Consider the following 26,021-nt stretch of genomic DNA (forward strand, 5'->3'; position numbering starts at 1 on the left):
AGCTGCTTGACAGGAAGTCTGCCTTTCCAAAATAAATAAAAGCTGTTTCTCCAGACATTAAAAACAGGTCAATATTCTGCTTTTATTCTATTTCACAAACTAAATGGCCCCTTTTCTCTATTAGAGGAAAATGAAAAAGTCAGCACTACTGTAAACAAGAATTTTATTTTCTTAATGAATGAATACAGAATATGACAGAAATGTGATTAACAACAATTTATATTTCTTCTATAAAGACAACCTGAATCAGACGGTTTAGGCTAAAACCAGTTTAAGCCTGATGTTTAGTGCAAAGAGAACCTGATCCAGATTGTTTTTAGGGTTATACTGCGTAGAAATGAAGTAAACAAAAACATATTATTGCTGCCAGGCACAAACCTTGTATGTCCACAACTGTTTTAAGAACATTTTAAAAATCAATGGATCCAATGGAGTGACAAGATTTAACGACAAGATCTTTTTTAGTGGTTACATTTTTTATAAAAACCACAGACGGGTGTAAAAGGTGAACAATAGTATTGATTTTTGAAAAAACATAAAAATGACGAAATATGGAGATACGAAGTTTCTGCCTGACAGCGACGATATCTAAGTTATACACAACAGCTGAGAGCTGCAGTGATGTGATATTACAAATCCCTGTTGTTGCTGCTGAGCAGTTTGGGGAAGGACGTGCCAATGGATTGCCCGTGCCGATAGACGACCAGCTCCAGGACGTACTCATCGATTTTCACCACCACAGAGGTCATCTTCTCAGTCGACATGAGGAAGATGATGGTGAAGAGAGCAAACTCGAACTCAGGACTAACTCCGATGAAGGAGCCGCCAATCGGTTTCACCAAACCCTTCCAGCTGAACTGCAGGTTCAGGACATGATCGTCTTCATCAGGCTGTAAAACAACAATGAAAAAAGTTAATTAAGGAAAAGTTGATTAAGGAGAGATGGTGGTAGACATTACAATATTACTAAATTCATACTAAAGTGACTGAATTAAGATAAATCACAGCACACAGATCAGGTTGAGATCCTGACAAAGACTTTTTTTCAGAGCTTTTACAGAAACACGATGCATACTGCACGTTATCTTCTTACAGAGTCTTTGTTGTCTCTGGCTTTGTAGCCTTTGTAGTCAATATGGTTGTGCTTCTCCTGCAGGTAGAACTGGATCCAGTTATGAAGACCCATCACCTCCCGGCCATATTTGGTTTCTCCGACAAACACATGTTCAAATCCGCAGGAATCTTCACTGCAGTGGAAATAAAATCATTATTCTCAGACATCAGTTTATTACACGTCCATGTATTTATCTCACATAAAAGTTACTTGGTGACACAACTGATTCCTGGAAATGTCTCTTTTGAAATGTGTTTGCTCAGCTTTTTATTTTCTTTCTAAAAATGAATTTCCTTTTGTGTTTTCTGTCTGTAATTACATGTTTTTAATTGTGCTGTTGCAGCCTGTCTTGTTCAGGTCTCCCTTGAAAAAAGAGATTCTTAATCTCAACGGGACTCTTTGTTAGAGCTTTAGTTCCTCTTATCTGCTGTTTCCATTGAACTTGAATGACTGATAAAGACTAAAAACATACAACTCTCCTTTAAATAAACCGTCAAATATTACAAACACTAAAAAAACACTCCAAAAAAGTCAAAACTCCACCCAGTGAAGTTAAACCATCTAATGAGATTTATTCTTTAGTGTGACTGTTGAAATTGAGGTTAATTTACTGTCTTTGCTCTCAAAGCAGATGTTAAGACCACAGTTGTCACAAACTACTATTTGACAAAAACAACAAGGGGCTCTGACAGGATTTAAATGTAGATTTGTTCAATCCCTCCATTTATCCATATGTACATATTATCAGATACTTTATTGATTCAAAAGGATGCACAAAGGATCATCCGTCTCCTTGTTCTCAGCTTCAGCTGCAGAAAACCAGTCCTGAATGTCAGCTAACCAGTCATTCTGGAAATGATTAAACCCCCACAGAGCATACCCTGCTCTTCAGCTCCCCCTGCTGGCATCTTTAAACTCACCCTCCGCTCCTGTCTCTGTGGTACAGGCGAAACCAGATGTCATACAGCTGCCTCTTGAACTGCGTGGTGTCTGATGGCGACTGCCCCTTCTTGACCAGATACTTGTGAGCAGACTATGAGTCAAATAAAAACAAAACAAAAAACAACATATGGTGGCTTTAAAGAGAAAGACAAAGAGGTAAAAGAAACAACAGCAAAACTATATAGTGCCTTTATGACAATATAATAAAAACGAACATATAGAAGACAGAAATGGTGTGAGTCAGGTTTGACACCTTTAGTGCAAAATCAGATTTTTGACCAAGCATCTTTATATTGATATTGCAACAATATTGTAGAGGTAACCATTGTTGCTTTCACAATGAGATTTTTCCATAAATAATCATCAATAATGTAAATATAAAGACTAAGTGGGCAAATAAAGGCTACAACAGTCTGGTAAGTCCAGAAATTATATCACATTACTGTTATATGATGCAGATTTGAAGGAAAAGACAACACTTACGTCATATCACGTTATTATATCTAAATCTGAGATAATATTTACTCCCATGTCACGATATCTGTATAGAATTGATAGATTGCCAAGCTCTGTTGTCAATGTCAAACTTTAAACTATGGAAGAAAGAAGAGAGGTGAGTATCTGGGGCGTCAAGTTGCCTTGTTGTTAAGATACATATAAACTGTATAACCACAGCTTCATACATTCAATACTGGTGGGGACCTTTGTTGCATCTCCTCTCTCTCTTCTCTCCTTGTTTTGTTGAATAGCTTATTAATAAACTAATAATAAACTAAAAATGTTTATGTATACTGACAAAATAATACAGTAAAAAGTTATGGTAATGGTATATTGTGGTAGTAGTTGGTATACAGTAGAGCAGAATCCATAAATCAAGAACTCTTTTGTGTGCTCTAACGCTCTTTTGTATGATCATAAAATTTTCCATTCTTGTGCTTAAAACGGTAAAAAAAAAAAGCTTTCTGTGTTTCCTGAAAAAAAATCTGCTCTTCGGTGACTTGGAACTTGATGACTGGTTTGGTGTTCAGTATATAACCTAAATAACGAATAAGGATGATGCTATAGGAAGTAATGGCTGATCCCACTTATTTTAAATCCAACTTGAACTTGTCAGTAAACAACAGCTTGAAAGTCAGTCGGCGCTGTGGGAGGCGTCCAGGAGTGTAAACAGCAGCTGTGTTGGATCAGCGGATTGTAACTCTGTTTGAGCAGTAATGACAGACGTGCTTTAGAAGTCTTTTACGGCACCTTCATGAGATCCGTCTCCACTATGGCGTCAATGAAGAGCCTGTTCTCTTTGAGCTCCTCTGATGTAACCGTCTCTGATACACCTGTGGATGTCTCGTAGTTGTCCAGCAAGTTGATGAAATCTGTGTGGGAGGAAGTTTGCTCTTTAAGAAAATGTACAAAACTTAGTTAGAGCAAAAGAGAAATGTGATGAGACCTGCTACCTACGGGCAAACGTCTTGATAGTCTTCAGTTTGTCCTCGTTGACGTAAGTGAAGAGAGGAGCGCGGGCCTTGTCTCTGGCGTAGTTACTACCCTGAGCCACATAACCTGCCCGACCCTGAACACAACACAGAAAACACAAACCGCTGTCAGCCTGCTGTAACATCTGTGTTTCAATATTACTGTAAAAAACTGCAGGAGGACACAAAGTTATTGAGATGTCTTATAAATATATGTACTTCTCTTTATGTGGACAATAAGACAATAACATGCAAATATCAGCAGTCCGGCACAGGTATAAGCAGCCTATAAATATATTTAAACCTACTATAAGAAACATATGTCTAAACTTATTGGTCGTTTGAGTCTCTTATTGAGTAAAATAACTGATTGACCTCAAACCTCTTTGAACCAACTATTCACTGATAGGACAAGGAAGAGAGTGAGGAGCGATGTCGCTGACAGCTCTCATCCTCTCTCTGGCCAGTTTGAGCTTTTGAGCTCTGGGAGGCGCTACAGAGTTCCTTGGGCAACCAGGAATATTTATAAGAGGTCTTCTATCCCAAGTGCAATTAATATTTTAAACACTTTCAAATGATCAATACACACACAGGAACTGATATGCACTCATATTTTATGCTTTACATATTTTATGAATGATTTTATGGAGGGTTAGGGTCTTATGTAATGCCTGTCTACTGTTTTCACCATGGTGCACAATACATTTTTATTCTATTCTTAATCTGACAAACATTGGCTGGTTTCAGCTTCTCAAATGTGAGAATTTGCTGCTTTTCTCAATTGAAAATATTTGTGTTTCGAACTGTTAATAGGAAAAAACAAGTCAAATACCACCTTCTGTGAAATCACGATTGGTGATTTTAATGTATTCTCTGAGATTTTACAAAGTTAACTGTTCATTATTTAACTTCCCTCAACTGGTTAAATGTGTGTCAACATGTTAACTGCTGTTCAAATTGTCTTTTCTTTTGCTTTTTTGTTTAAGCTTAATTTCCTGTGTGAAAAAAGCTATATAAATGAAGTTAATTATTATTATAATGTACATACTATATTATTATTGTGATGCCATAATTCACTATATGGTGCTCTGTATTATCTGCACTAAGTGTTTCATGGTGGAAATGCAGAACTGTGTTGACATTGTGGTTTTAAAGGATTTGACAGCTCTGGTGTAAACTCAATAGTTCACACATTACTTTCTACTACTAATTTTTTTTAAACTCCAGTGTGGTTTTCTCCTGCGACTGACACCACAGAGCGAGTCTTCTGGTAAAACTGGCCTCGGGCCCAGATGAGGTTTGCATTTATTTCCTGTATCTCTGAAGCGTTTTGCATTGCAGAGAAGCGATAATGTTTGTCTTCTATTACAGACCTGGAGGGAAATGATGTAATCCGTCCCCGGCTTGAGACGGTTGGTATCTAAGTGCCAGAGTTGGTTTAGCACCTCGGTGAGCTCCTGGTTGGCGCTTTGACTGCAAAAAGACAAAAAAACAAACCAACTGTGAATTTAGTGGTAGCGCACGAGTTGATGAAACAGAAATAGCACAATGGGGCTTGTTCTGTTTCTTATACATTTAATCACAAGGTGGCGCCATAATCTGTAAAGTAAACACAGGTGACACAAATGATGGTTTGACTATTGAATGATGTAATTATCCTACAGGATGCCTTGTTTGACTACAGGATGATTACAGGATGTTTGGGAATGTTTGAAAGGTGGTTTATTTCCCAATATTCCTGTTTGGCCCCTGATGAAGGTGTAAACTGAAACATACTGTAGGACTACAACACTGTTTGAATAAAGGAAGAAGGAATCCTGCACTTCAGAGACAATACGCCAACTTCACAGCTGATATTTTAACTGTCATGGCAGGAAAAGCATTCATGTTGTGCTTCTGTGAAAAAGTATTATTTGGAGTTAGAAAGTTCAAAGATTAACAGGTAGTTAATCATTCATAGAAACGATTAACTGAGGTGTTATAACCTTCAACCGACTCTGTGATATTTCTTTTATATGACCGACCAACAGCGGCCTTTTACAACCGCTTACATCCAAACAGTCACACCTACAGTAAATTCTGCTCCTGCACAGTAGAGCTGCAACGATTGCTCGATTGACAGCAACTATTGATAGTCAATTTATAATTTTTCTACAATCTCAAGCGTCACAAATGTGAAGATTTGCTGCTTTTCTTCGTCATATGAGACAGTAAATTTAATATATTTGAGTTTTGGACTGATCCAAGTACCCTTTAAGTGCTACCAATACCAATTGAGCACTTCATTCGATACCCATCACATGAATAGAAGCATTAAATTGCATAAAATGCCTCCACTCCTCCACATCTAAAGGATTTGTTGCATTAAATCAAAGAATGCTTGCGTTGACGGGGTGTGAGCAAGTCCATACAAGTAGTCATATTTTCTAGCTCTGGAGCAATTGTAGGTATCGTTTGGCGGGAGACATTTCAATACCACTTGGTGTTGATTTATTTTGGTCAATACCTTAAAGACATTTAATTACATCTCCTTGAGCTATGGGAGATAATAACAGGCATGTTTCAGTTCATAGACTAAACCAGTAATTGAGATAATAACTGGTAGTTTAATGATAATGAAAATAAGTTTTTTAGTTGCAGCTGTACTCCAAAGCATCATCTAGTCTGCTGTACTCCACTAGTAAGGATAGAAATGAGGTGTTTTTTTTGGCAGGAATAAATGATTAAAGGGAAGTGTGATTTTTGTTTCTTTGGAGGAGTTCCCTTTTTTACCAACAGTGATTAATTCAGCAGTTAAACCAATCAAATGTGTGATTGACTCATTTAGGAAACCTCCTGCTCATCATCACGGGACTCTTTTATAAGAATGTGATTCATTCATTCAGATAACTAACAGGAAGTATACAAAACCAGGTTTGTATAACAACATGTTTCTTATTTGTTGCTTTGGGTTGTTTACATGTGACATGTTCGGGGTCTGAACAACATTATGTGAAATTTATGTTGAGTCACTGCAGTTAGAAAATCCCAAAGCATAAATGTGTGTATACATGCTGCTGACTACTGCATGTCTGAAGTGTAAACATGCACTATTTTATTGATATATAAACAAAAGGGTCTATCAGAAAAGGGATGCACACTCATTCACTCATTAAAACCTGCAACACTGATCTCAGGTTCTCCTAAAGTAAATCACCTACAAAGTTTAATTTGCATTTTTTAACAATAGAGCCTAGCCTGAAGCTCAAACAGCAGCTAGGTGCCTTCTGTGATATTCTTTCATTGTGCTGCTGGTGTTGCTTTTGTTACACACAAACAATACCAGCAGAAAAACTAGCAGACCAGCATTGAAACACTTTAGCTTTGAGTGTAATGACCACACCTCCATCATTAAGGTACCACTGTGCGGCTCAATGTGAAGGTTGTAACACGAGACAGGTTGAAAAATGCAGCTTTTTTGTGGCAGTGACACAAATATGATTCGGGGCGAGAAATGAAACTATGATAAGTTGCGTTTCCTCCTCAGTCTCATCATCACTGTGCAATGTGCATCATCTTTACAAAACGTATCTGAAAAATGACAATAAAAGCCACCACTGTTGCCATGTGAGCAGAGTTTGGCACATTGTAAGAAGATATGACTAAGAAGCAAATGACAGGAAGGGGCAACTTCTGAGACAGAAACTCCCCTGTTCTTAATTTAGCATGGACTCAATGATGAATATCACAAGGAGGAACAGCTACAGCTTTACTGCTGCAGAGTCTGTTTCTAGACAACTATATCCTGTTTGTTCTGTTGTATAATTCAACCCACTAATCACAACCAGAGCCTCTTGCACCCCTCTCTCTTTCTCTTTCTCTCTCTCTCTCTCTCACACACACACACACACACAGACACACACACAAACAACACACTGCATACAGACCTTTTCACTGCACAAACCTACTATCTGCACTGAGAGCAGCTGTTTCTCTCAACCATAAAGAGCAAGAGAACAAGAAGAACAAAACTAAACCTTTTCTCGACATGAGCAGCAAGAAAAACTCTTAAAAAGTGTCATGTTACAATGTGGCAACGAGTTCACATCAAATATTTCTGCAGTGAATTGAAAACAATGTGTTAAAATTGTTGCAAAGAAGAAGAAAATAGCTGATAAGAAACACGCACTGAACAGGAAGCAAAGAAGAAAAACGTGTAAATAAATTAAACTCTGGTGTTTTTCCTCTCTCTTCATGTTGATATACAACTCTTACCTTCTTGCCATGTCTTCGTTGAGTGGAAAAAGTTACTCTGACTTGTCACATCCTCTCAGAAAACTATCGTTTTATGCAGACAGTTAACTGAGGCGTTAATCATGACGTTGAAGGGAAACAGCCAATCACAAGACAGAATAGCACCTGTGTCCCTCCCACCTGGCCTTATAACGGCGGATCCCTGCTGTGGCATCCTAATAATGTATACCCTGCAGGACTTTTACAGTACCTATAGGTCAAGCGTGCTTTATATAGAGGTAAACTTATTGTACAGGGAAGAATAGCTTCTAAGTCACTTTCAGTAGATCTCTCTGAGGTTTATTGTAAAAAAAAAAAAATAAGGTACTAAATTGCAATTTTTGCACCCTGAGTTCAAGCAAATTAAACAATAATGTGGATATTTTACTATGAATAGCCTCTAACATGAAGCTCAGTTGTTTCTCTGGAATCAAATGTCCTGGAAAATTCACAAATATGTGTGAAAAAGTTGTAATTACAGTGTTTTTGGTTATAACTTACTATATTATTGAAGCTATAGCACTATAACACCTATAACACACGCTATAACACTTCTTAATTAACTCTAACCCCACCGATATTTAATTATTTAAAGCATGATTAGGAATATGATTAATAAATGGAAAATGTAATTGTATGTGACTAAATGTTTTGTCATTTAAATGCAGGTTTTTGGTTCAAAGTCAAACGATTTCATCATCTGTCTATAAAATTGCTCTAAATTAGGTTATAAATGGTTCAGACAAATATAAATGGGTGTTTTGTTGTGAGATTTCCACATAATTATATATACAATTACACACGCAAATCACATATTTGAAGTCTTCCTCCGCTTCTTGTTCTTTGGATGTTTGAGCTTCACTGTGCAGAATGAAACATGTGCAGAGTTTGACACTTTCTCTGTACTTATTGAAGATCAGATTTTAAGAGACGGGCCTGCTGGCATAATTTGTGAAATCACATCTATTTTGGAAGCCAATTGTGGTCCAATATGCAACTTACACAAGTGTTATGTGGAAACTTCAGTGCAAACCTCCAGTGCGCAATGGGAGACAATGAGAAATGACTTTACAATGAAGACATCTTATGTCCAGCAGGTAAACTTCTCAAATGAAACATATGTAGGCCATATATTCATATATTCTGGATTTTTAATGATGGAGAAAGAGTAAATGCCAATTTAAGGGTTTTAGTGACATTACAAACTTTTTGTGGAAACGCCAATCCAGTCAATCCAGCAGGAGGCGGTAATGAGACATTTGAATTTTCTCCAAAATCAAACGAAGAAGAAAAATAAGGCAGGCGTGGAAACTCGCGCAGGCGCAGTAGCTTCACACGTTGTTTTGTTTTTTATAATGTGAGCAGCTAGACTAGCAGTCAATAATCTGGTGTAAGCAGTTTTACTGTGCAGTCTACGTTGTTTATTGTATCATTGTTACTTAGGTGGGCCTCTGGTGGGACTGTCATTAGCTGTTTAGTTGGGACCAAGTGGCAACATTTAGAGAGAAAAAGGCTGAAGTTAGAGGAAAGCTAACCCGCTAACTTAGCTACAAGTGGCAGCATGGCAGCTGTACTGGAGCTGGTCGCTGGGAGCTACGAGCAGGTCACTTTTGGATACAGAGTGAAAACTGATGAAAAAGTAAGTGTCACTGAGTTATATTGGTGTCTTCGCGAGGCTGCAACATAATCAAGGTTTTAATAATATTATGTTTAAGCTGTTACATATATACTCTGTGTAAATCATGTTTCAACTTCAAACATTTTATGGTGGACTGCTGTAGCATATTAACATAATTGAATAGTGTATATTAAGCAAATAATACGTTATGTGTAGTCTATTCTGTTGGTTATGTGTAGTCTCTATTCTGTTTTATTATTCTATATATTATCTCTTGTACATTCTCCATCTAATGGTTTCATAGACAATATCACTGAATCACCGGTTGTTTATTGGCTCAACTCAATTATCCTGCTTGTTATAACATGTCAGTTCATGCAGAGACTCGTTAGTTCCCAGTCCCTTCATGTTTTTATGTTTGTTTCTTTTTTACAGGAGTGGACGTCCAAGGCAGACTTCACACATCATGCCCACACTGCTTCAATATCAGCTGTGGCAGCCAGTGAGAGGTTTGTTGTCACAGGAAGCAAAGATGAGACTATCCAGCTGTATGACATGAAGAAGAAAATCGAACACGGAGCTCTGCTGCACCATGATGGTGAGTGTCTTCCGTTCAAGGCGTCTGTGTTTTAACGTTAAGTCACATGTAATAAATAAATGTACACTGAAGGACATGTAGCTGTAACCTGGTTCACATCAGCTTAACAAAGTAATTAAACAAGTGTAACTTTCCATATGAAAATGAGCTGCAACTGTCTTGTTTTATTAACCAAAAGTCCAAAACTCAAACATAATTTGTTTACTGTCATGTCTGACAAAGAAAAACATTAAACAACGTCAAAGGTCTTTACACCTGACAGTGACATCTTTGTATTGCACAGGCACCATCACCTGCCTCGAGTTTCATGGAGCTCATTTACTGAGCGGAGGAGAGGATGGACTGATATGTGTGTGGAGCACGAAGAAGTGGGAGTGTCTGAAGTCTATCAAAGCTCACCAGTGAGTACGCAGAGAGGTCCTGCAGAAGCACTGAGAGGATTGTGTGTGTAATTATTGTGATGAACGTGGTGTAGACGAGTCATGGTGTCTTATTTTTCTTTTCCTCAGAGGTCACGTCACATCGCTGTCCGTCCATCCTTCTGGGAAACTTGCTCTCTCGGTTGGGACAGATAAAACGCTCAGGTAAAACTTGCAAATCTCTTGGAAAGTCAGTAAGACAGGGGATTTATTTAAGGTGGTATTAATTGATTTACTATCTTTGTTTATCTTTTTAGGACGTGGAATCTAACCAACGGAAGATCAGCCTTCATCAAAAACATCAAACAGAGTAAGTTTTCTCTTTAATTTTGATGTTAATAAATGGACTGTTTGAGGTTTATTCAGAGATCGTTGTATGTTTGAGTTGACCTTCACCTTTTCTCTACACTTTAAACAGATGCACACATTGTCAGGTGGTCTCTAGATGGGGATAAATATGTGGTCGTTGTAAATGATGTGGTGACTGTCTACAACCTGGAGACGGCCTCTGTGACGGGGACGATCCAAAACCCAAAGAGAATCTCGTCTGTTAAGTTCTTAAATGTGAGTTTTCTTATCCACCAAGAAATGCAAGTCTGAATAGATGATTGGCATAATAAAATAATATATGTGAGTATAGCTCTTGTAAGTTTATAAAGGTGTTATTATCCTGCTTGTTCTTCAGAACTCCATCCTGGCTGTTGCAGGCGATGATGAAACAGTGAGGCTATGTGATGTGGAAAAGGAGAAATGGGTGTGTGAATTCAAGGCTCATGAAACCAGGTAAATGTCAGTGTTTTCTATGGCACACACTCACCACCAACTGTTTTTAGTATTATATGCTGCAGAATGTAGCACAATCTATTTATGTTTTATTGATTAGAAATGAACAGTTATACCAAAATGTGTCTCTTGAATAAGTCAAAATAGAGTGAAACCTGCATTCTTTGATGATTTCAGGGTGAAAGCTGTTGACAGTTTCAACATGGAGGATTACTGCGTGTTGGTGACGGCTTCAAACGACGGATTCATCAAAATGTGGAAACTCCATCTGAAAGAGGCATGTCACTTATGATGTTTATGAGTATAAACAAAACCTAAAAATAGGGGTTGATGATACCTTAATTACTTGCCAAGCTGTCAATGATCTAGCAATATACCTTTGCTGTCCATCAGGAGCTCGAGCCTCCCACTCTCCTGGGGGAAGTGAGCACAACAGCCAGACTGACGTGCCTTGCCGTGTGGAAACCTTCATCAGTTAAGCAGATCACTGAAGAACCAGCAACTAAGGCCACGACATCTGAAGGTGACGTCCTGCAAATACAAACTTTTATTTCACTTCATCTTCATGTTAAAAAAAGAGAAATATAAATGAGCTGATATAGTGATGCCCATTGTGGCAATAAATCCAAGCCCCAGTGCAGAGATGGAAAAGAGTGCACATATTTATATTTTACCAGAATCTATATCTAAAAAACTTGATGGTTTCATGTACTGTTTCTGTGTTTGTGTTAACGCTTTATTTGGTTCTCTCTGTTTATAGAAGTCGCTCAGGAGCTTTTAAAGACGAAGAGAGTGCGGATAGCCACAGAACAAGTCATCCTAGAAGATGAGAGCAAACCCAAAAAGAAGAAAAAGAATAACAAATAAAAAATGTTTTATTACCCATGGACTGTTTTCATCTGGACTTATCTGGTGTATTGTGCTTTTGCGTTTGGTTAATACAAAGAGGCAATGAAGCCTTGTTCTACAGCTTAAAAAATATGTGTGCTGCCAAAAACTGAAAAGAATAATGAGAAAGAATGAAAGTGTTGTGATATATGGACTGTTATATCTGGACTTGACTTGCATTTGCTCATGCCTGCCACAGGGAGATGATAAAGCAAAGTTGAGTGTATTTTTTTTAAAGGTGTTAATGATAGAGTAATACTTCAGTTATTCATTTTGCACAGACAAGTTGCTATGAATAAAAAGCATTTTGCATTTAAAGGATGGACTAAAAATGTTCAAGTGTGTCCTAGAACAGGTTTTTTTCTCACTGTAACCATTCCTCCTGTTCATACTGCCTGTTAAAATATCTTCAAATGTGCTTTAAATGTAAGTGATACAGTCTACAGTCTTTTAAGCAGCAAATTCTCTCTTTGTGTTTCCCTGTTGGGTTGCAGTGGAAGCGTAGTGAAAAAAAGGAGGACTTTGGCACTAAACAGATGTCCATATTTAAAGATATCTACTTGATTTGACTCATTTGGACGGCTGAAGATTCATATTAACTTCATATTAAACTTTAAATGCATGTTTACATAAAGGAGGACTGTGGACTTTGTCCTCCATCACTTAAATTATAAGTATTATTAATTATCTAATGGTTAGTAAGAACAGGAGGAATGATAATGGCAAGAAAAACTAAAACAACAACAAACAAAAGAATGTATTTAGTTACCTAACTGTTGTGTTTCCTGGTTAAATGAGGGACTTTGGCACTAAAATTGGCCAAGTGCATCATGAAGCCATCCTCTAATGGCCAGTATGAACAGGAGGAATAATTATGGCAAGAAAAGCATGGTTAAATGTTCATCTGGCCACTTGACAGACTTTTAAAATTAACAACTTATCTTTTTAAAAAAAAATCCCCAATAACGTGACCCGGAGGTGACGCAATCACGTTCGACGGTTGCTAGGTTGCGGAAGCTTCAGATACCACTTTCAAACGCTTCAAAGCTCAGGTACGGTGTATTTTCTGCTAATTTTACATTAAACCGTATGACAGCTGTTATTTTGAAGCCTATGTGAGCTGTAAACTGTTAATACATTGTGGTTCAGTGCTTTTTGGTTAACTCTCTATCTTTTTTTAAACTCTATTATCCCAGCAGGAGCGTCAAAGTTTCGGGTCATGGCTCTTGACTGGATCGGCTTTAGTTACGCCGCTCTGGTGGTGATTGGAGGATTCATTGGTTATGTGAAAGCAGGTAAAAGTCACACAATTACAGCTGTTTTTGTTCATTGGTTATGTGAAAGCAGGTAATAGTCTCACAATTAAAGCTGTTTTTGGGCTATTTTCAGCTACTACAGCTTTCTTATAGGTTAATAACACTTGTATATATTAGAATTGATTTAGGGGGGGTTGTTGTCATGCCTCCCAGAATCGAATGTCAACTGTCACCCAGGGAAGCATCCGTCACCAGGGTTACCACCAAGGTCATGAAATTCCTGGAAAAGTTATGAAATTAGAAAAACTGTTTTCCAGTCCTGGAAATAGTTTGGAATTAGGTTAATGTTTTGGAAAAGCTTTGAATTAGGGATGACCTGCTCTGATATCAAAGATAACAGATATAAGACAGGCTGCATAAACTTCTGAAAAGTTGACAGCTCTGGTTATGATGTTCAACAACAGCCTCAACAAAGCTCTCCAACTGAAACAAATTTGGGATGGGGGCAGGTAAAAACCCTATACTGTGCCCTATAGTCACTATGTGGGCCAAACTTTGTTAAACTACTTAAATTAAGTCATGAAAATGGGGTAAAATATTATGGAATAGTTATGGAAAAGTTTTCAAAATTCAATACTAAAAATGTGTGGGAACACTGCATGACAGAAGAAGCTGTGACAGTCCCCTGACATTAGCTTCATTTGAGTTTTCAGTCTTCAAAGTCTGACTAAAAACAACAGTCGGGTGCACAAATAATTAGTGAAACAGGTTTTTCTTGTCATAATCATACTGACCACTAGGGGATCCCTTCATAATGAACATAAGTGATGGTAAAAGTAATGTGTAAAAATGCGTTATGAAGCTTCAAATTAGTCAAGAAATTCTGCCAGAGATACGTTACAGTCTCCCAACATTTTATTAATAAATTAATAAAATGTGTGGTGTTTATTTCATTCTAACAGTGGTCAATATAACCTACTAACAGTATCTAAACTGGTCTGAATATGATTGCTCCGCAGGCAGCGTCACCTCTCTGGTCGCAGGGCTGCTATTTGGGCTGCTGGCTGCGGGCGGTGCTTATCTGGGCTCCCAAAACCCCAAGAATGTCTGGCTGTCACTAGGTGAGCACGTTTAGTTTGTTTTATTAAACTGTTACAGTCTTTCTGCATCTTTTTACAAAACACACAACAACAAACTGTTTACCTCCACTGGGGGAAAACACAGGCACCACAGGAGTGCTGACTGGCGTGATGGGAATGAGATTTCTCAGCTCCTGGAAGTTCATGCCTGCTGGTTTAATGACTCTGGCGAGGTAATCCACCTTTTTTTTTTCCTTTTTTACTTTCACTATGACTGTTACTGGTTTAATAATTTACAATATTCCACACCTTGTAGATCATAAACTGTCCTGATATAAATGTTCTTATCTCTTATCAGTGGACTGATGCTGGCAAGGATCATAAGAGGGATGCTGAAGAGGCCACACAGCTCCTGAAAATATTAAATAAAATGCATTTTCTGTGTCTGTACATAGTTTGAACGTGTTTTTTCCACTCACTTTTCTTGGTTGTCTTTTTTATGACACTGCTTCTGTGTAAAAATGTAGTTTATTGTTAAAGGAAACGTTCTCTGGCCAACAAAACTCATTAAAAAATGTTATTCTGATGTTTACAAAATGTTCTGTCTCTTTAATGATATGAAGCATTTACACACTTTGGTGTTTTTTTAAAGTTGTATATGTATATCTGTACTGTATCTGTTGCAGTAAAATAATACATGTACACACTTTAATGAAAAAAAAAAAAAAAACTTTATTTCATTTTATAGTCTATTATTCAAAAACAGAACTGGCAGTAGAGGTCACAGGACATTTAGACAACACTGATATTTAACAGTGTGGCAAATGAAACAACAGCCTAGCAGGAAATGTTGCTGTGTCCTTTTGGCAGCACAAAGCGTGTCTCCTCTGGAGTGCAAATTCCTGAGAAAAGTTTAGTGGGAACTTTTTCCCATGAGTCACTGGTGGAGCACAGCTGTGCTACCGGTGGCCTCCGTATTTGGCGGTCCAGTCCACTCGTCCGTGTATCGACTGGCTGTTTGTGTTCCTGGGGAGGCTGTTCCTCCCTGTGTCGCTGCTGCTGGAGCAACAGATCTGAGAATTCAAAGATCTCCTCCTCCATCCACCGAACTCTGAGAGGAGGAAAAATATGTTTGGGTTAAACTTCAGTGTACCATTTATTTTTATTCATAGCACTGTTTTTTTTAAAGGATTTTTTACCTTCATTTGAAGAGGTCTTGTTTTTGGACTGTTTGATTTTTGAGTCAATTCTTAGATCAGCAGCAGACGACAGATCAACTAAAAGATTCATAGAAAAAAAAGTGGGTGGGAAAAAAAACACAGGGGGGAATATTGACTCCTTTTTAACTCCAGGGGGCGATAGACTGAAACATGCTGAAGGTTAACCCTTAACCCTTACGTACTGTTCAGGGTCTAATTTGACCCATTTTTTAACTTTGGAAGAAAAAAAACATTAAAAACTTAAATTTTAACGTGAAATGTGAAATCCTCATGTGATCCAGAATACAAAAATAGAAATATTTTACAGCTTTCTAAAATGTTTTTGTACATCTGATACAGAAGAGTACACACGAAATTATATAAAACTAATTATTACGGGATATTGAGAAAAGTCAGTAAGGTTAAAACAGGCAGGAGTGGAAAATGAGAACTGAAAAATAATTTGATTGTTGCACCTAGTAAAGAAAAACATTCCCACACATAATTTCAAAATATTTTGTATATTTTGGATTTTATGAGTTGTATCTCCTAGGATACGTTGCCCTATTAAAGTAGACAAATTATCATAATGGTAAACATTTTAATGTTTTATCTGATGAGTGATACATTTTTGTTCTCCCTGGTCAATAACGTCTCACCTGCTAGTTTCTACACTGATTTTTATAATATCTATGAAAGTATAGGCCTACCACAAGCTTCACTTCTACCAATCCATTTATCAGTGTACTCTAAATAGGACAAGGCACATGCAACTGAACAACCACCTTAACCAGTTCAAGCCATTGACTGACTTCAAGCACTTGAACATCTGGGCAAAAGTACTCGGGCCTCTGCCAATCTCCAAAATACTGCTCCACATTGACTTTTTAAAGGTTTAGTAAGTGTAGCTGCAACTCTAAACCTTAAAACACATCTTCCAGTACAAGTTCTAATTCAAGAGACACTAAATCAACCAAGTCTACACGACTGTTATTCTTCCTGTTGCAGACAGAGAAAAGTTAAAGCTCTTTGATGTAACTCACTGGCAGAAGCTCCTGATATCGGTGCCAGTGTAATCCTCTGTCTGGCTGCTCCCGGGTCACTCTTCTGAAAAGGTGACGCTGTCCTGGTCGGTTTGTTGGAGCTGCTCGTGAAGGAGTCTGGAGAGGATGATGTAATCTGTTACTTCCTCACTCCACTTATGACATTACTTAAAGCTGCCTTTGAATTTCCTTTAGCTTTAAGAGAGAGATAAAACTATACATTTCACTTTACAGGCTTTGCGCATGCAAGAACATTTGTTAGATACCTTTCAGGAGATCAAAATCATCCAGAGTCTTTTCTTTTAGAGGTTGCTTATCTGTTAGTTTAGAGAAACTAAGGTCTAAAATCACATCACGTCACAAGACACGAAGAAAAGAGGAGAGAAAATATGAACGTATACTTTACAGCAGATCAAAAGAAAGTGAGTTTTCTCTGGCCTAATAAATTCTAGTTCAATTTTTTGCTCTGACTGCTTCACACTTGCATAGAAGTGTAAGCAAAAAACGCTTTCTGTGTAACGGCTGACTTATTCAAACACTCCATAGCCACAAAAAGGCCAAAAGAAGATAAAATAAGGACTGTTAGGACTGTAATCACCTGCTGTATTTACTAAACTGTATTAACATGTCTGGCAGTTTGTAATCTATTTAATAAATGTTCCTCCACTTAGACGTCATTACACTGTGATAGGGATAGAGTGATAACATGTATGCCGCTAAGGTTCTCCCAATCAAAACAGTAACAAAAGATGGAGAAATTACAGATTTGTCTAGTTTGAAGACTTTTGGGATGATATAAGCACACAATTTAACAAATTACATAACATAGGTCTTGTCAATTTGAGATATTTTAATGCGGAAAAGTTGCATACTGCACCTTTAAAATCATAATAGAGTTTTTAAAGTATCTTCTAACTCTGCAGAATGTGTAAAATGAAAACTGTATTAAATATGTATATAAATATAATCTGTATTAAATAGTATTTTTGAACAAATATAAGCACTGCTTGGACTATCAGATGGGGTTAAGTTTGTTGCATCAGGTCAGAACAATCAGAAAACTTAGACCCGGGTCTCAGATGAATCCCCATGAATTTTCAGATAAATAATTGTATTAATTTATTTAAGGAATACCACTATATGTAACTTTATATAAACATACTGTAAAAGCCTTTTCTAGACAACCAGAAAGCCAAAATATTACATATGAATTTTAGTGTATATTTATTCTGTGGTTAATCTCTTCACATACAGAAAACAACCTCCACATGCTACTTTAAGCACATTAAGACACCACAGATATGATCTAACATTTATTCTTGAATCTGTCTCACCTTTATGAAGAGGGAAGTCCAGCCCCCGTCTGCCGCTGGTTAAACATGAGCTGCCCCACAGGTTTCTGCCTGCAGCCTGGCTTCTTACTGACAAGTTACTTTTTGGTTTCATGCCTGAAAAGGACAAAACAGCTCAGAGTGAAATCACAGCAGCCCAGACCTGATGGAAACATGCCACAAGTGATTTAGATAGATTAAGATTTGTTAGAGTTGTAGAGTTGAGATTTGTTTCAATAAGAAAATATTAACACTGAACGTGGCATCTTAGCTGCTGAACTGCTAGGCATGCTAACTCAAATTCACCATGACTTCACCACCTCAGTCGGGTTGTAGCTGCTGTAGCAGTGGGCCATACTCATGTCGCATTGGCTGTGAGCAAGTCCATACAAGTTGTCATATTTTCTAGCTCTGGGTGCAAAAAGGATCGATTTCAGGTATTGTTTGACGGGAGACGTTTTGATACTACTTGGTATCGATATATATCATATACGTATAAGTACTGATACCCAGCCCTAGTGGTTGTAAAACAATAAAATATTGAAATCAATCCTAAAACATACAGCAAGCTTGTTGGGGTCTGATATGTGTTCTTGGTTGTGTGTTCCTCTTAAAAGATGAGCTGCAAGTGTGACCAACTGCAAGCATGAGAGGGAGGCCTGGCTAACACTAATGTAAAGGCCATTACAGTAGCCAAGTCAGGATGATTCATGTGTAGACAGAGATTATCAGGTGTGCACAAGCCTTTTCTCTAAACTGTACCAATAAGATGTGTAGAGTGTGTTTGGGCATCCTACAGTATTTCTCGTCTTTCTCACCAGGTAGGTATCTGGACTGGCGGAGGTAGTGCTGCTTGGCAGACAAGGCTGTGGAATCCGCTCTGTTCAGTCCTTTGTTGCTCGTTGGCTTTCCTCCCGTACAGCTCTTTGACTCTGGAGATCTAGATAAAAAACATTTTTATTATATTTCTTTCAAAACACCTGTAAAAATAAACAAACACTTGACGTGACGATGAGGAGCGCTAACCGACAGTTGGATGCATCGCTGTCCTTCAGAGAGCTGATGGTAGGTTTTTTGGAGATGGAAACTCCGGTGTCTACATCGTCGGTGTTGTCCCAGCTATCGATTGACTTGATGGACGTCTGTCCCCATCGTCGACGTCCAGTCCTTGCTCTGGTGACGCTGTTCTCTGCTCCTGTGGGAGTTCCTCGCGCCGGCTTTGAAATGAAGATACGAGGAATAGAAAAATGTTAAAACCCAAAAAGAAGATCACACTTTGATTTGCAGAATCTGAGCGGTACTTACAGTGGGCCAGCTCATCGGGGGCTTGTTCTTAACCAGGCTGAGGGGTTCTTGCTGGCCCTCTGTCTGCATGTGTGGCTCCTGGGGAATCTGGATCTGCTGAAGCGGCTGGGGGAGAGACTGGCTGCAGGTCTGTGACTCGGTCTTATAGAGAGACAGAGGCTTCAGTCCTGTGTTTGTCTCTGCCACCCTTACCTGGGCCTTGTGCTGCTCCGAGTACTTAAGAGGGGCACCAAGCGCCTGGCCGACATGGAAATATGGATACCGCAGTGCCTGAGGAAACAAACGGTACAAACCAAAGGAAACACATCCTCAATTACAGCTTTTTAGTTTATGTTAAAGCTCAAGCTCAAACCACTGATGCACATTTCTCACAAAGCTAAAGGCTGAAATTTGAAATATTTACTGAAAACAGCGAGCAGCATTCTCAATTTTGTGCTTCCTGTCTGTGGACGTGCAGTGTGGAGTTTGGTTTTACAGTAAGTGTCAAGGTAAGCTGATTGATTCCCACTTGGACCTCTCGATAAAAATGGATCCACTTAAGGTGCTGAAAGGTTTTCGGAATAAAAGCATCCACCAAAGGACTCGTGTTACATTGCAAATGCCACCCCAATATAATTCACTTCTCTTTCCTTCTTCTGTATCTATTCCAACCATTTTAAACTTGACGTATTTTAAATGTACCTGAGCAGCGCTTGGCCTTTTCTCCGGGTCCCACTGCAGCATGTCTTTCATCAGTGTGATCGCTTCGTTACTGGCGTTGGGGATCAAGGATCTGAGGCTGGTGGGGACACACTTTGGGAAACGGAAGTTCATTGAGGTCGCCAGGTTGTAACCTTCAGGCCAATCCATCTGAAACAACAAATGGATCATCTGTTAGTTTGTGTGTCTGCAGTAAATCTTTGACAGTATCAAACAGTCAAAGCTTGTTGGTATCGACCAAAATAAATCGATACCAACTAGTATCTAAACATCTCCCGTCAAATGATACCTGCCATCGATCCTTTTTGCACCAGGAACTAGAAAATATGACTATTTCTTTGGACTATTTGTTGGTTCGACTTTTTGTTACCACCTCCAGATCCGTGTCACAAACATTTATAAAAATAGCTCCCAACAACAAAAGGAGACGTAATTCTAACGTGATTTTCATATTTTGACTATATTCAGCATCACAGAACAGCAGGTGACACCACGATTTGTCACAAAACACGATTCAACACCTGATCTGTTGACTCACCTTCTTCAGCGTTCCCAGCACCTGACAGATTTTGAAGATCTCGTCCACCTCGCTGTTGCCAGGGAACAGGGGTCTGATGGTGTAGAGCTCCGCCATGATGCATCCCACGGCCCAGATGTCGATGGGCGAACTGTAGGAGTTGGATTTGAGCAGAACCTCTGGGGCTCGGTACCTGTCGTAACATTAGTATGGAGTGATTTAACTCTTGTTTAAATCTATTTTTCCTCTGGTATTTCATAACTATTTTATGCTCTATTAACAGAGTTTCCCAACAGAATGTCAGAATGACAGAGTGTCTACGTACTATCTGGTCATATACATGTAATTTTATTTGTGGCGCTCATATCATCAGAAAAATAATACTTAAAACATTCAGTGATTTCTTTTTGAGGAATAGTGTCATGGTTTCTCTAGATAACCAACAGACCTCACTGTGAAGAGTTTTCTGTTACTTTCTCTGAAAAAATATTCCAATTTTAAAACAATGGACATTTTGGGGAAAGAATTTTCAATGTAATTTAATATAACATTTAATTGAACCCAAAACTATCTGTATAGCTAGCTACCACCGAAAGTGAGTGAGAAAATATGTTTCATTATATTTTGGGTAAATCTGTGAACATTTAATTAAATTTGTACTTTTTGTTATACCAGAAGTTGCTCTCTCAAATCATCTGAGATTATATGAGATTTCATATCAACAGAAAGATTAACACTGAAGTTTTAAGTTGTAAATTAACTCTTAAATTAACAACAGATTCAGCTCTAATAATCTTATTATTCCTTCCTCTCCATCTCCTGATTGATTATTGTGGCAGTATCAATTTAATTCACTTTAATCTTTTTATATAAGTGATATTACAGCAGTGTTACTGTGAGTCAAAACTTTGATTCAGGTCAGAAAACACATCACAGATCTATAGTATATCATCAGTTAGTTATATATGTTGATGTTTTATCTCACCCTTTCATATTATCCTGTAAATAAATCAATCTCACCATCTTGTTGACACATAATCGGTGTAAGGTGGCTGAGAGCGGATTTCTCTAGCAAGTCCAAAATCAGCAATTTTAACGAGCTCGGGGCCCATACAGAGCAAGTTCTCTGGTTTCATATCACGATGAAAATACCCTGAAAAAACAAACAAACAAGAATGATTCAAATAACACTCTGATTCTCATATTCGTCTAATTTTGCATTATTTTATGAGACAAATTAGCTGCTACCACTATTACAGCCACAGATATACGTCAGCCACAGATATACTTTTTTTTTTAGAAATTTGAAATCAGATTTAAAACATCTCTGACAAAAAAAGATGTTTAACCCCACAAAGCACATCCAAGCCTTTAAGGTAATGTAAAGAAAAAGAGGAAGACAGGAGGAGTTTCTTACCGTGCTTATGCACAAACGCTAAGCCAGACAATACTTGGAACATAATGTTTCTTATCTCATTCTCAGAAAACATCTTTTCTTCCCTGGCAGCAGCAAAGTGGTGAAAGACAAAAGAAAGAAAGAAGGGATAAAGAAAAAAAAAACTATACAAACAATCATGCCGTTTTAAAATGAAAATGACACCAACACCAACAAGCAATAAAAAAAGTGTCGATTTCTTTCTTTTTTTCCTGAAAAGAAAAACTTTGCTCAGTTAGAATTTGATATCGCTCTCACCTCCTCTTCTAACTGTGGCACAAAAGAAATGAGTCATTGTTGGTTAGAAAGGAGAAAATCCTTTGATCTTATCAACCGTCCTGCATTCATATCTTTTTCAGATTTAGTCACGTTGTTTAGTGTTTTTTCAGTTTGCCCAATTTTGAACTATTTATATAAACCAAAACCATGCAGACCGCTTGATAACACAGCGTTTTATGAGAGAGAAAAGACAGCAGAGTCTGCTTTTCTTCTGTTTGTATTGAGAAATCTTTACTGAAGTCACCTACCATGTTTATGAATAAAGGACAGTCCCTGTAATATCTGATATGTCATGTTTCTGACGACTGACTCAGGAAACAACTTGTTTCTGCAAAGACCAAGACCGACACATGATGACTCAAGCCGTCTCCAAATAATTCCCACATTCCCAACGGCAATTCAAAAAACACACTTCAGGATTTTTTACCATAAAAATAACTCTCAGTATAGATTTGTACCTTTCTTTCATGAGCTGATAGAGGTTTTCTTTCATGTACTCGAAGACAAAGTAGAGGTGGTCGTTTTCTCTGATGACTTCTTTCAGTTTCACCACATTGGCATGGTTCAACTTCTTCAGTGACTTTATTTAGGAAAGACAAACACAAGTGAGTGATTAGAAACTCAGTAAAGTATCTCAAATTCTCACAGATAGTGTCTGAAATTCTCTTTCACACTCATCTCCCAAAGGCTGCTGTACAGAAACAGAACCATTTAATCTGCCAAAATGATTTCTCACACAACTGATTGTCTGTTTTTTTATACACAGGCTCAGATAGTGTTAGTTTAAAACTCATTTATGAAACATATAGAGATTATAATACACTGTGTGTGCAACAGAACACAGCATTTATCACACTTTTAAACATCAATTATAACTTAAAAACAAATCTCTATGAGCAAATAGATAAATAATAAGTAACTAAATATCATTTTATGCCCTAAACGCTTTACTGGACTCGTCATTGGACTAAATTGTAATGCAATAAAAATAAGTCAAAGGTTACTGATCAGGTATGCCAATTATTGGTTATACTTATTACACGTATTGATTAAAATATACTGTATATTATACTGGTTATGCTGTGAAATTGTGATATTTTCTTTCATGATTCTCACCTTCACCTCTCGCAGATTCAAGCACTCCTCCCAAGAATAAAACTTTCTCTTCATCCTGTTAAAAAAAGATTTTCATGATTATGATTATGTCTAATCTGACAGTTGTAAAGCAAGGCAAGGTAACTTTCTTTATTTATCACATTTCACACCCAGGGATATTCAAAGTGCTTCATATCATTTCAGCAATGCAATGATAAAATAACGACACCAATGTATAAAACATGTTACACTGAACATATATTAAAAACATACATATAAAAGCATCACGTGACATTAAAACATTGTTCTGACTGTGCTAAAAGTCCGGGTTAGTGCTCAGTCAAAGATGTAGTAAACTAAAATCTTTGCATATTGGCATCCACCCATAGCGGCAAAAAAAAAAAAAAAAAAAAAAAAAAAAACTTAGGTAACACCCAGAAGTCATGTAATCACTAAAGACCGGTACTTTAAAGATATTATTTGGCATTTTTTCCCTTTTTGGATGGTAAGATAGAAAATGGAGAAAGAGACATCAAAGACAGGAGTGCTGCAGTTACATGATGCTCCAGGACACCAAAGACAACCACAACTGTGTTTTAATAGCAGTTCTGTATTTACTTTAAATCTGTCCTTATATACTTATTTTATATATAATACACACCTGTTGGGAACCACTTCATGAACTATATATTATTAAAGAGATATTATACTATTGTACATTGTTTTAATGGGGATTACGGGTCACACACTGAACTTGATATATAGTAAAAAATATCATCCAAGACATTATCGCTTCACTGTATTTTAAATATTACTACACTGTGTTATACTTGTAAACCTCTTTTAACCTTTCTCAGCATTTCTCAATACTCAATGACTACCCAATACTCACTATGTGGGGTACTTTCACTCCTTTCACTGTCATCAGTAGGATCAGCTTACACTATAACCTTACATTTACAAACAGTGCCTGCTTGAGCCTCTGGAAACATTCATTATTCATTCCAAGCCAAAGACAATGACTCTTTTCTAAGCAGCTCATCCTTTGATATATGTCCAAATAAGTATATGTGTCAAAAAACCAAAACAAAAGTTCATAAGATGAAGATGATCAAATTAATTTCATTAGCTCATTTTTAATTTGTAATCTATTCTAGTTGTGTACTGAGCCATGTGAGACTGAAGCACCTTGTAGCAGTCACTGAGGGTTTAATCAGCTTATCCCCTCGAGACAAAACAACACAGTGTGTCCCGGGTGTGTTTTCATGTTTGCGGAGGCAGACTCTGGAGTCACTCTCACCTTTTTATAGCTACCAGCTCCCCAGTCTCATTGCTCTTGCCCAGGGTCACGCTGCCGTAGGTGCCATCGCCCAGCTGTTTCAACGTGGTGTAGCGGTTCATCGTCCACAGCGGTCCCTTCCTCTCCTTCAGCGAGGAGCCTTGACATTCCCACACAGTCCGACAGTCGGTCATTGTAAGCATGGAAACATCCCTTCACAGATCAACAACTCTGTGCTGCTCTATCCTGCTGATACTCACTGGCTTTTAATCTAGAAACACAGAAATAAAACATGAGCTTTCATCCTTTTACCTTTCTCTCTGCAGGCTGCTGCTACCGCTGCTGATGTTTACACGGTGAGGCTGAGTGGGAAAGTGACGCGGTCTCGATCCTGCCTGTTGCTGCTTGTGTCTCACCTATCCCTTAAGCTAAGTCTGTGCTGCAGACGGAGGAATCCCCTGTGAGAGGAAGTGGATTAAGTTGGCGTGTGATTAAGAAAGTGTGCCAGGACTTGGCCTCACAGTAGGAGGTCATTTTCAAGTTCACACCATTTAAAAATAAGATCCATGCTGGCTCATTTGTGTTTGATAAAGCGTAATGTGTAGTGTGATCTTTAACACCAAGAATATACTCATGAATCTGATACTGAGATAAAAGGCTTCATGTGCCTTTTTCTAACACTGATTGTATAAAAGTGAATCAGTGGTCTTTAGAGGTGGGTTTGAATCCAGTTTGTTACCTCCAGTGTATTTATAAATGACAAGACTCAAATGTGGAGTCAAATTTGTGCAAGTGTAGACTAGTTAGTCAGGATGGCTCCACTTTCTGATGACCGCTCTCTGATAAGGCGCCATTAGAAAGTGTCTAAAAGTTGAATTAATTGTTAATGGTTGATGAAATAATTTACTAACACTTTACAGGTCAATTTTTAGATGTGAAGAACTTTTTGGCTGCCAGTTTGTGAATATTTTTGTGAGCTGGTGATTCTTTGATAGAGGTAATAATAAGGCATCAGATCTGCATCTGTAAATGCTGAAAAGTCATTAATAAAGAATCATGTATGTAGCTCTCTAGTAAACCATCACATTTCCAGTTAGAAATGTTAACATCTTTAAGCAATGAGTCACACACTTCTCACTCTGTGCAAGTTTAAAGTTAGCAAGTATTCTGCAATAAAAAAATGAGCTATACTGTTATTTTATGTTTCTACTAGTCATCTAAGTCTGAAATTGTAAATGTTAATGAGTTGGCAATCCATTTATTTGGTCCACATGTTCTGGAGCTCCTATCCAGAAGGTCAAATAGTCAATTAAAGGTGTCTTTATGGTATTGGATATTGTTGGACAGCCTCAAACCCTATTTGTTAACATTGCTTTATTTATATTTTTAGACACAAAGAGG

The 26,021-nt window shown here is 37.8% G+C and overlaps 4 protein-coding genes across 5 annotated transcripts; 2 read left to right on the forward strand and 2 right to left on the reverse strand.

The window, feature by feature from the left end:
• Positions 1 to 152: 152 nt before the first annotated feature.
• Positions 153 to 7,853, reverse strand: si:dkey-222f8.3 (Poly(U)-specific endoribonuclease-C-like). Its single transcript, XM_053330188.1, has 7 exons — positions 7,780 to 7,853; positions 4,899 to 4,998; positions 3,512 to 3,623; positions 3,305 to 3,426; positions 2,035 to 2,147; positions 1,094 to 1,247; positions 153 to 890 (listed from the first exon to the last, which is right to left on the reverse strand). Exons 1-7 carry the CDS (start codon positions 7,788 to 7,790, stop codon positions 630 to 632), a joined length of 873 nt encoding a protein of 290 aa, XP_053186163.1. The 5' UTR covers positions 7,791 to 7,853; the 3' UTR covers positions 153 to 629.
• Positions 7,854 to 9,152: 1,299 nt separating this feature from the next.
• pak1ip1 (PAK1 interacting protein 1) lies at positions 9,153 to 12,216 on the forward strand. The gene is made up of 10 exons (XM_053330185.1): positions 9,153 to 9,436; positions 9,851 to 10,013; positions 10,297 to 10,414; positions 10,523 to 10,597; positions 10,690 to 10,742; positions 10,851 to 10,996; positions 11,118 to 11,215; positions 11,393 to 11,492; positions 11,609 to 11,738; positions 11,976 to 12,216. Exons 1-10 carry the CDS (start codon positions 9,359 to 9,361, stop codon positions 12,080 to 12,082), a joined length of 1,068 nt encoding a protein of 355 aa, XP_053186160.1. The 5' UTR covers positions 9,153 to 9,358; the 3' UTR covers positions 12,083 to 12,216.
• A 905-nt stretch (positions 12,217 to 13,121) lies between these two features.
• LOC128369046 (transmembrane protein 14C-like) lies at positions 13,122 to 15,035 on the forward strand. 2 transcript variants are annotated; one of them, XM_053330001.1, is made up of 5 exons: positions 13,122 to 13,155; positions 13,303 to 13,398; positions 14,379 to 14,480; positions 14,584 to 14,671; positions 14,797 to 15,035. In XM_053330001.1, exons 2-5 carry the CDS (start codon positions 13,323 to 13,325, stop codon positions 14,852 to 14,854), a joined length of 324 nt encoding a protein of 107 aa, XP_053185976.1. In that variant the 5' UTR covers positions 13,122 to 13,155; positions 13,303 to 13,322; the 3' UTR covers positions 14,855 to 15,035. The 2 variants fall into 2 exon arrangements, with proteins under 2 accessions (XP_053185976.1, XP_053185977.1); XM_053330002.1 differs by having other exon boundaries at positions 13,139 to 13,155; positions 13,300 to 13,398.
• Positions 15,036 to 18,122: 3,087 nt separating this feature from the next.
• LOC128369685 (serine/threonine-protein kinase MAK-like) lies at positions 18,123 to 24,742 on the reverse strand. Its single transcript, XM_053330764.1, has 11 exons — positions 24,642 to 24,742; positions 23,363 to 23,417; positions 22,705 to 22,826; positions 22,495 to 22,574; positions 21,553 to 21,685; positions 20,554 to 20,725; positions 19,998 to 20,165; positions 19,317 to 19,586; positions 19,038 to 19,228; positions 18,774 to 18,951; positions 18,123 to 18,128 (listed from the first exon to the last, which is right to left on the reverse strand). The coding sequence occupies exons 1-11, from the start codon at positions 24,740 to 24,742 to the stop codon at positions 18,123 to 18,125; spliced, it is 1,476 nt and encodes a 491-aa protein (XP_053186739.1).
• Positions 24,743 to 26,021: the final 1,279 nt, after the last annotated feature.

Source organism: Scomber japonicus, chromosome 12 (assembly GCF_027409825.1).
Source record: "Scomber japonicus isolate fScoJap1 chromosome 12, fScoJap1.pri, whole genome shotgun sequence".
NCBI lineage: Eukaryota > Metazoa > Chordata > Actinopteri > Scombriformes > Scombridae > Scomber > Scomber japonicus.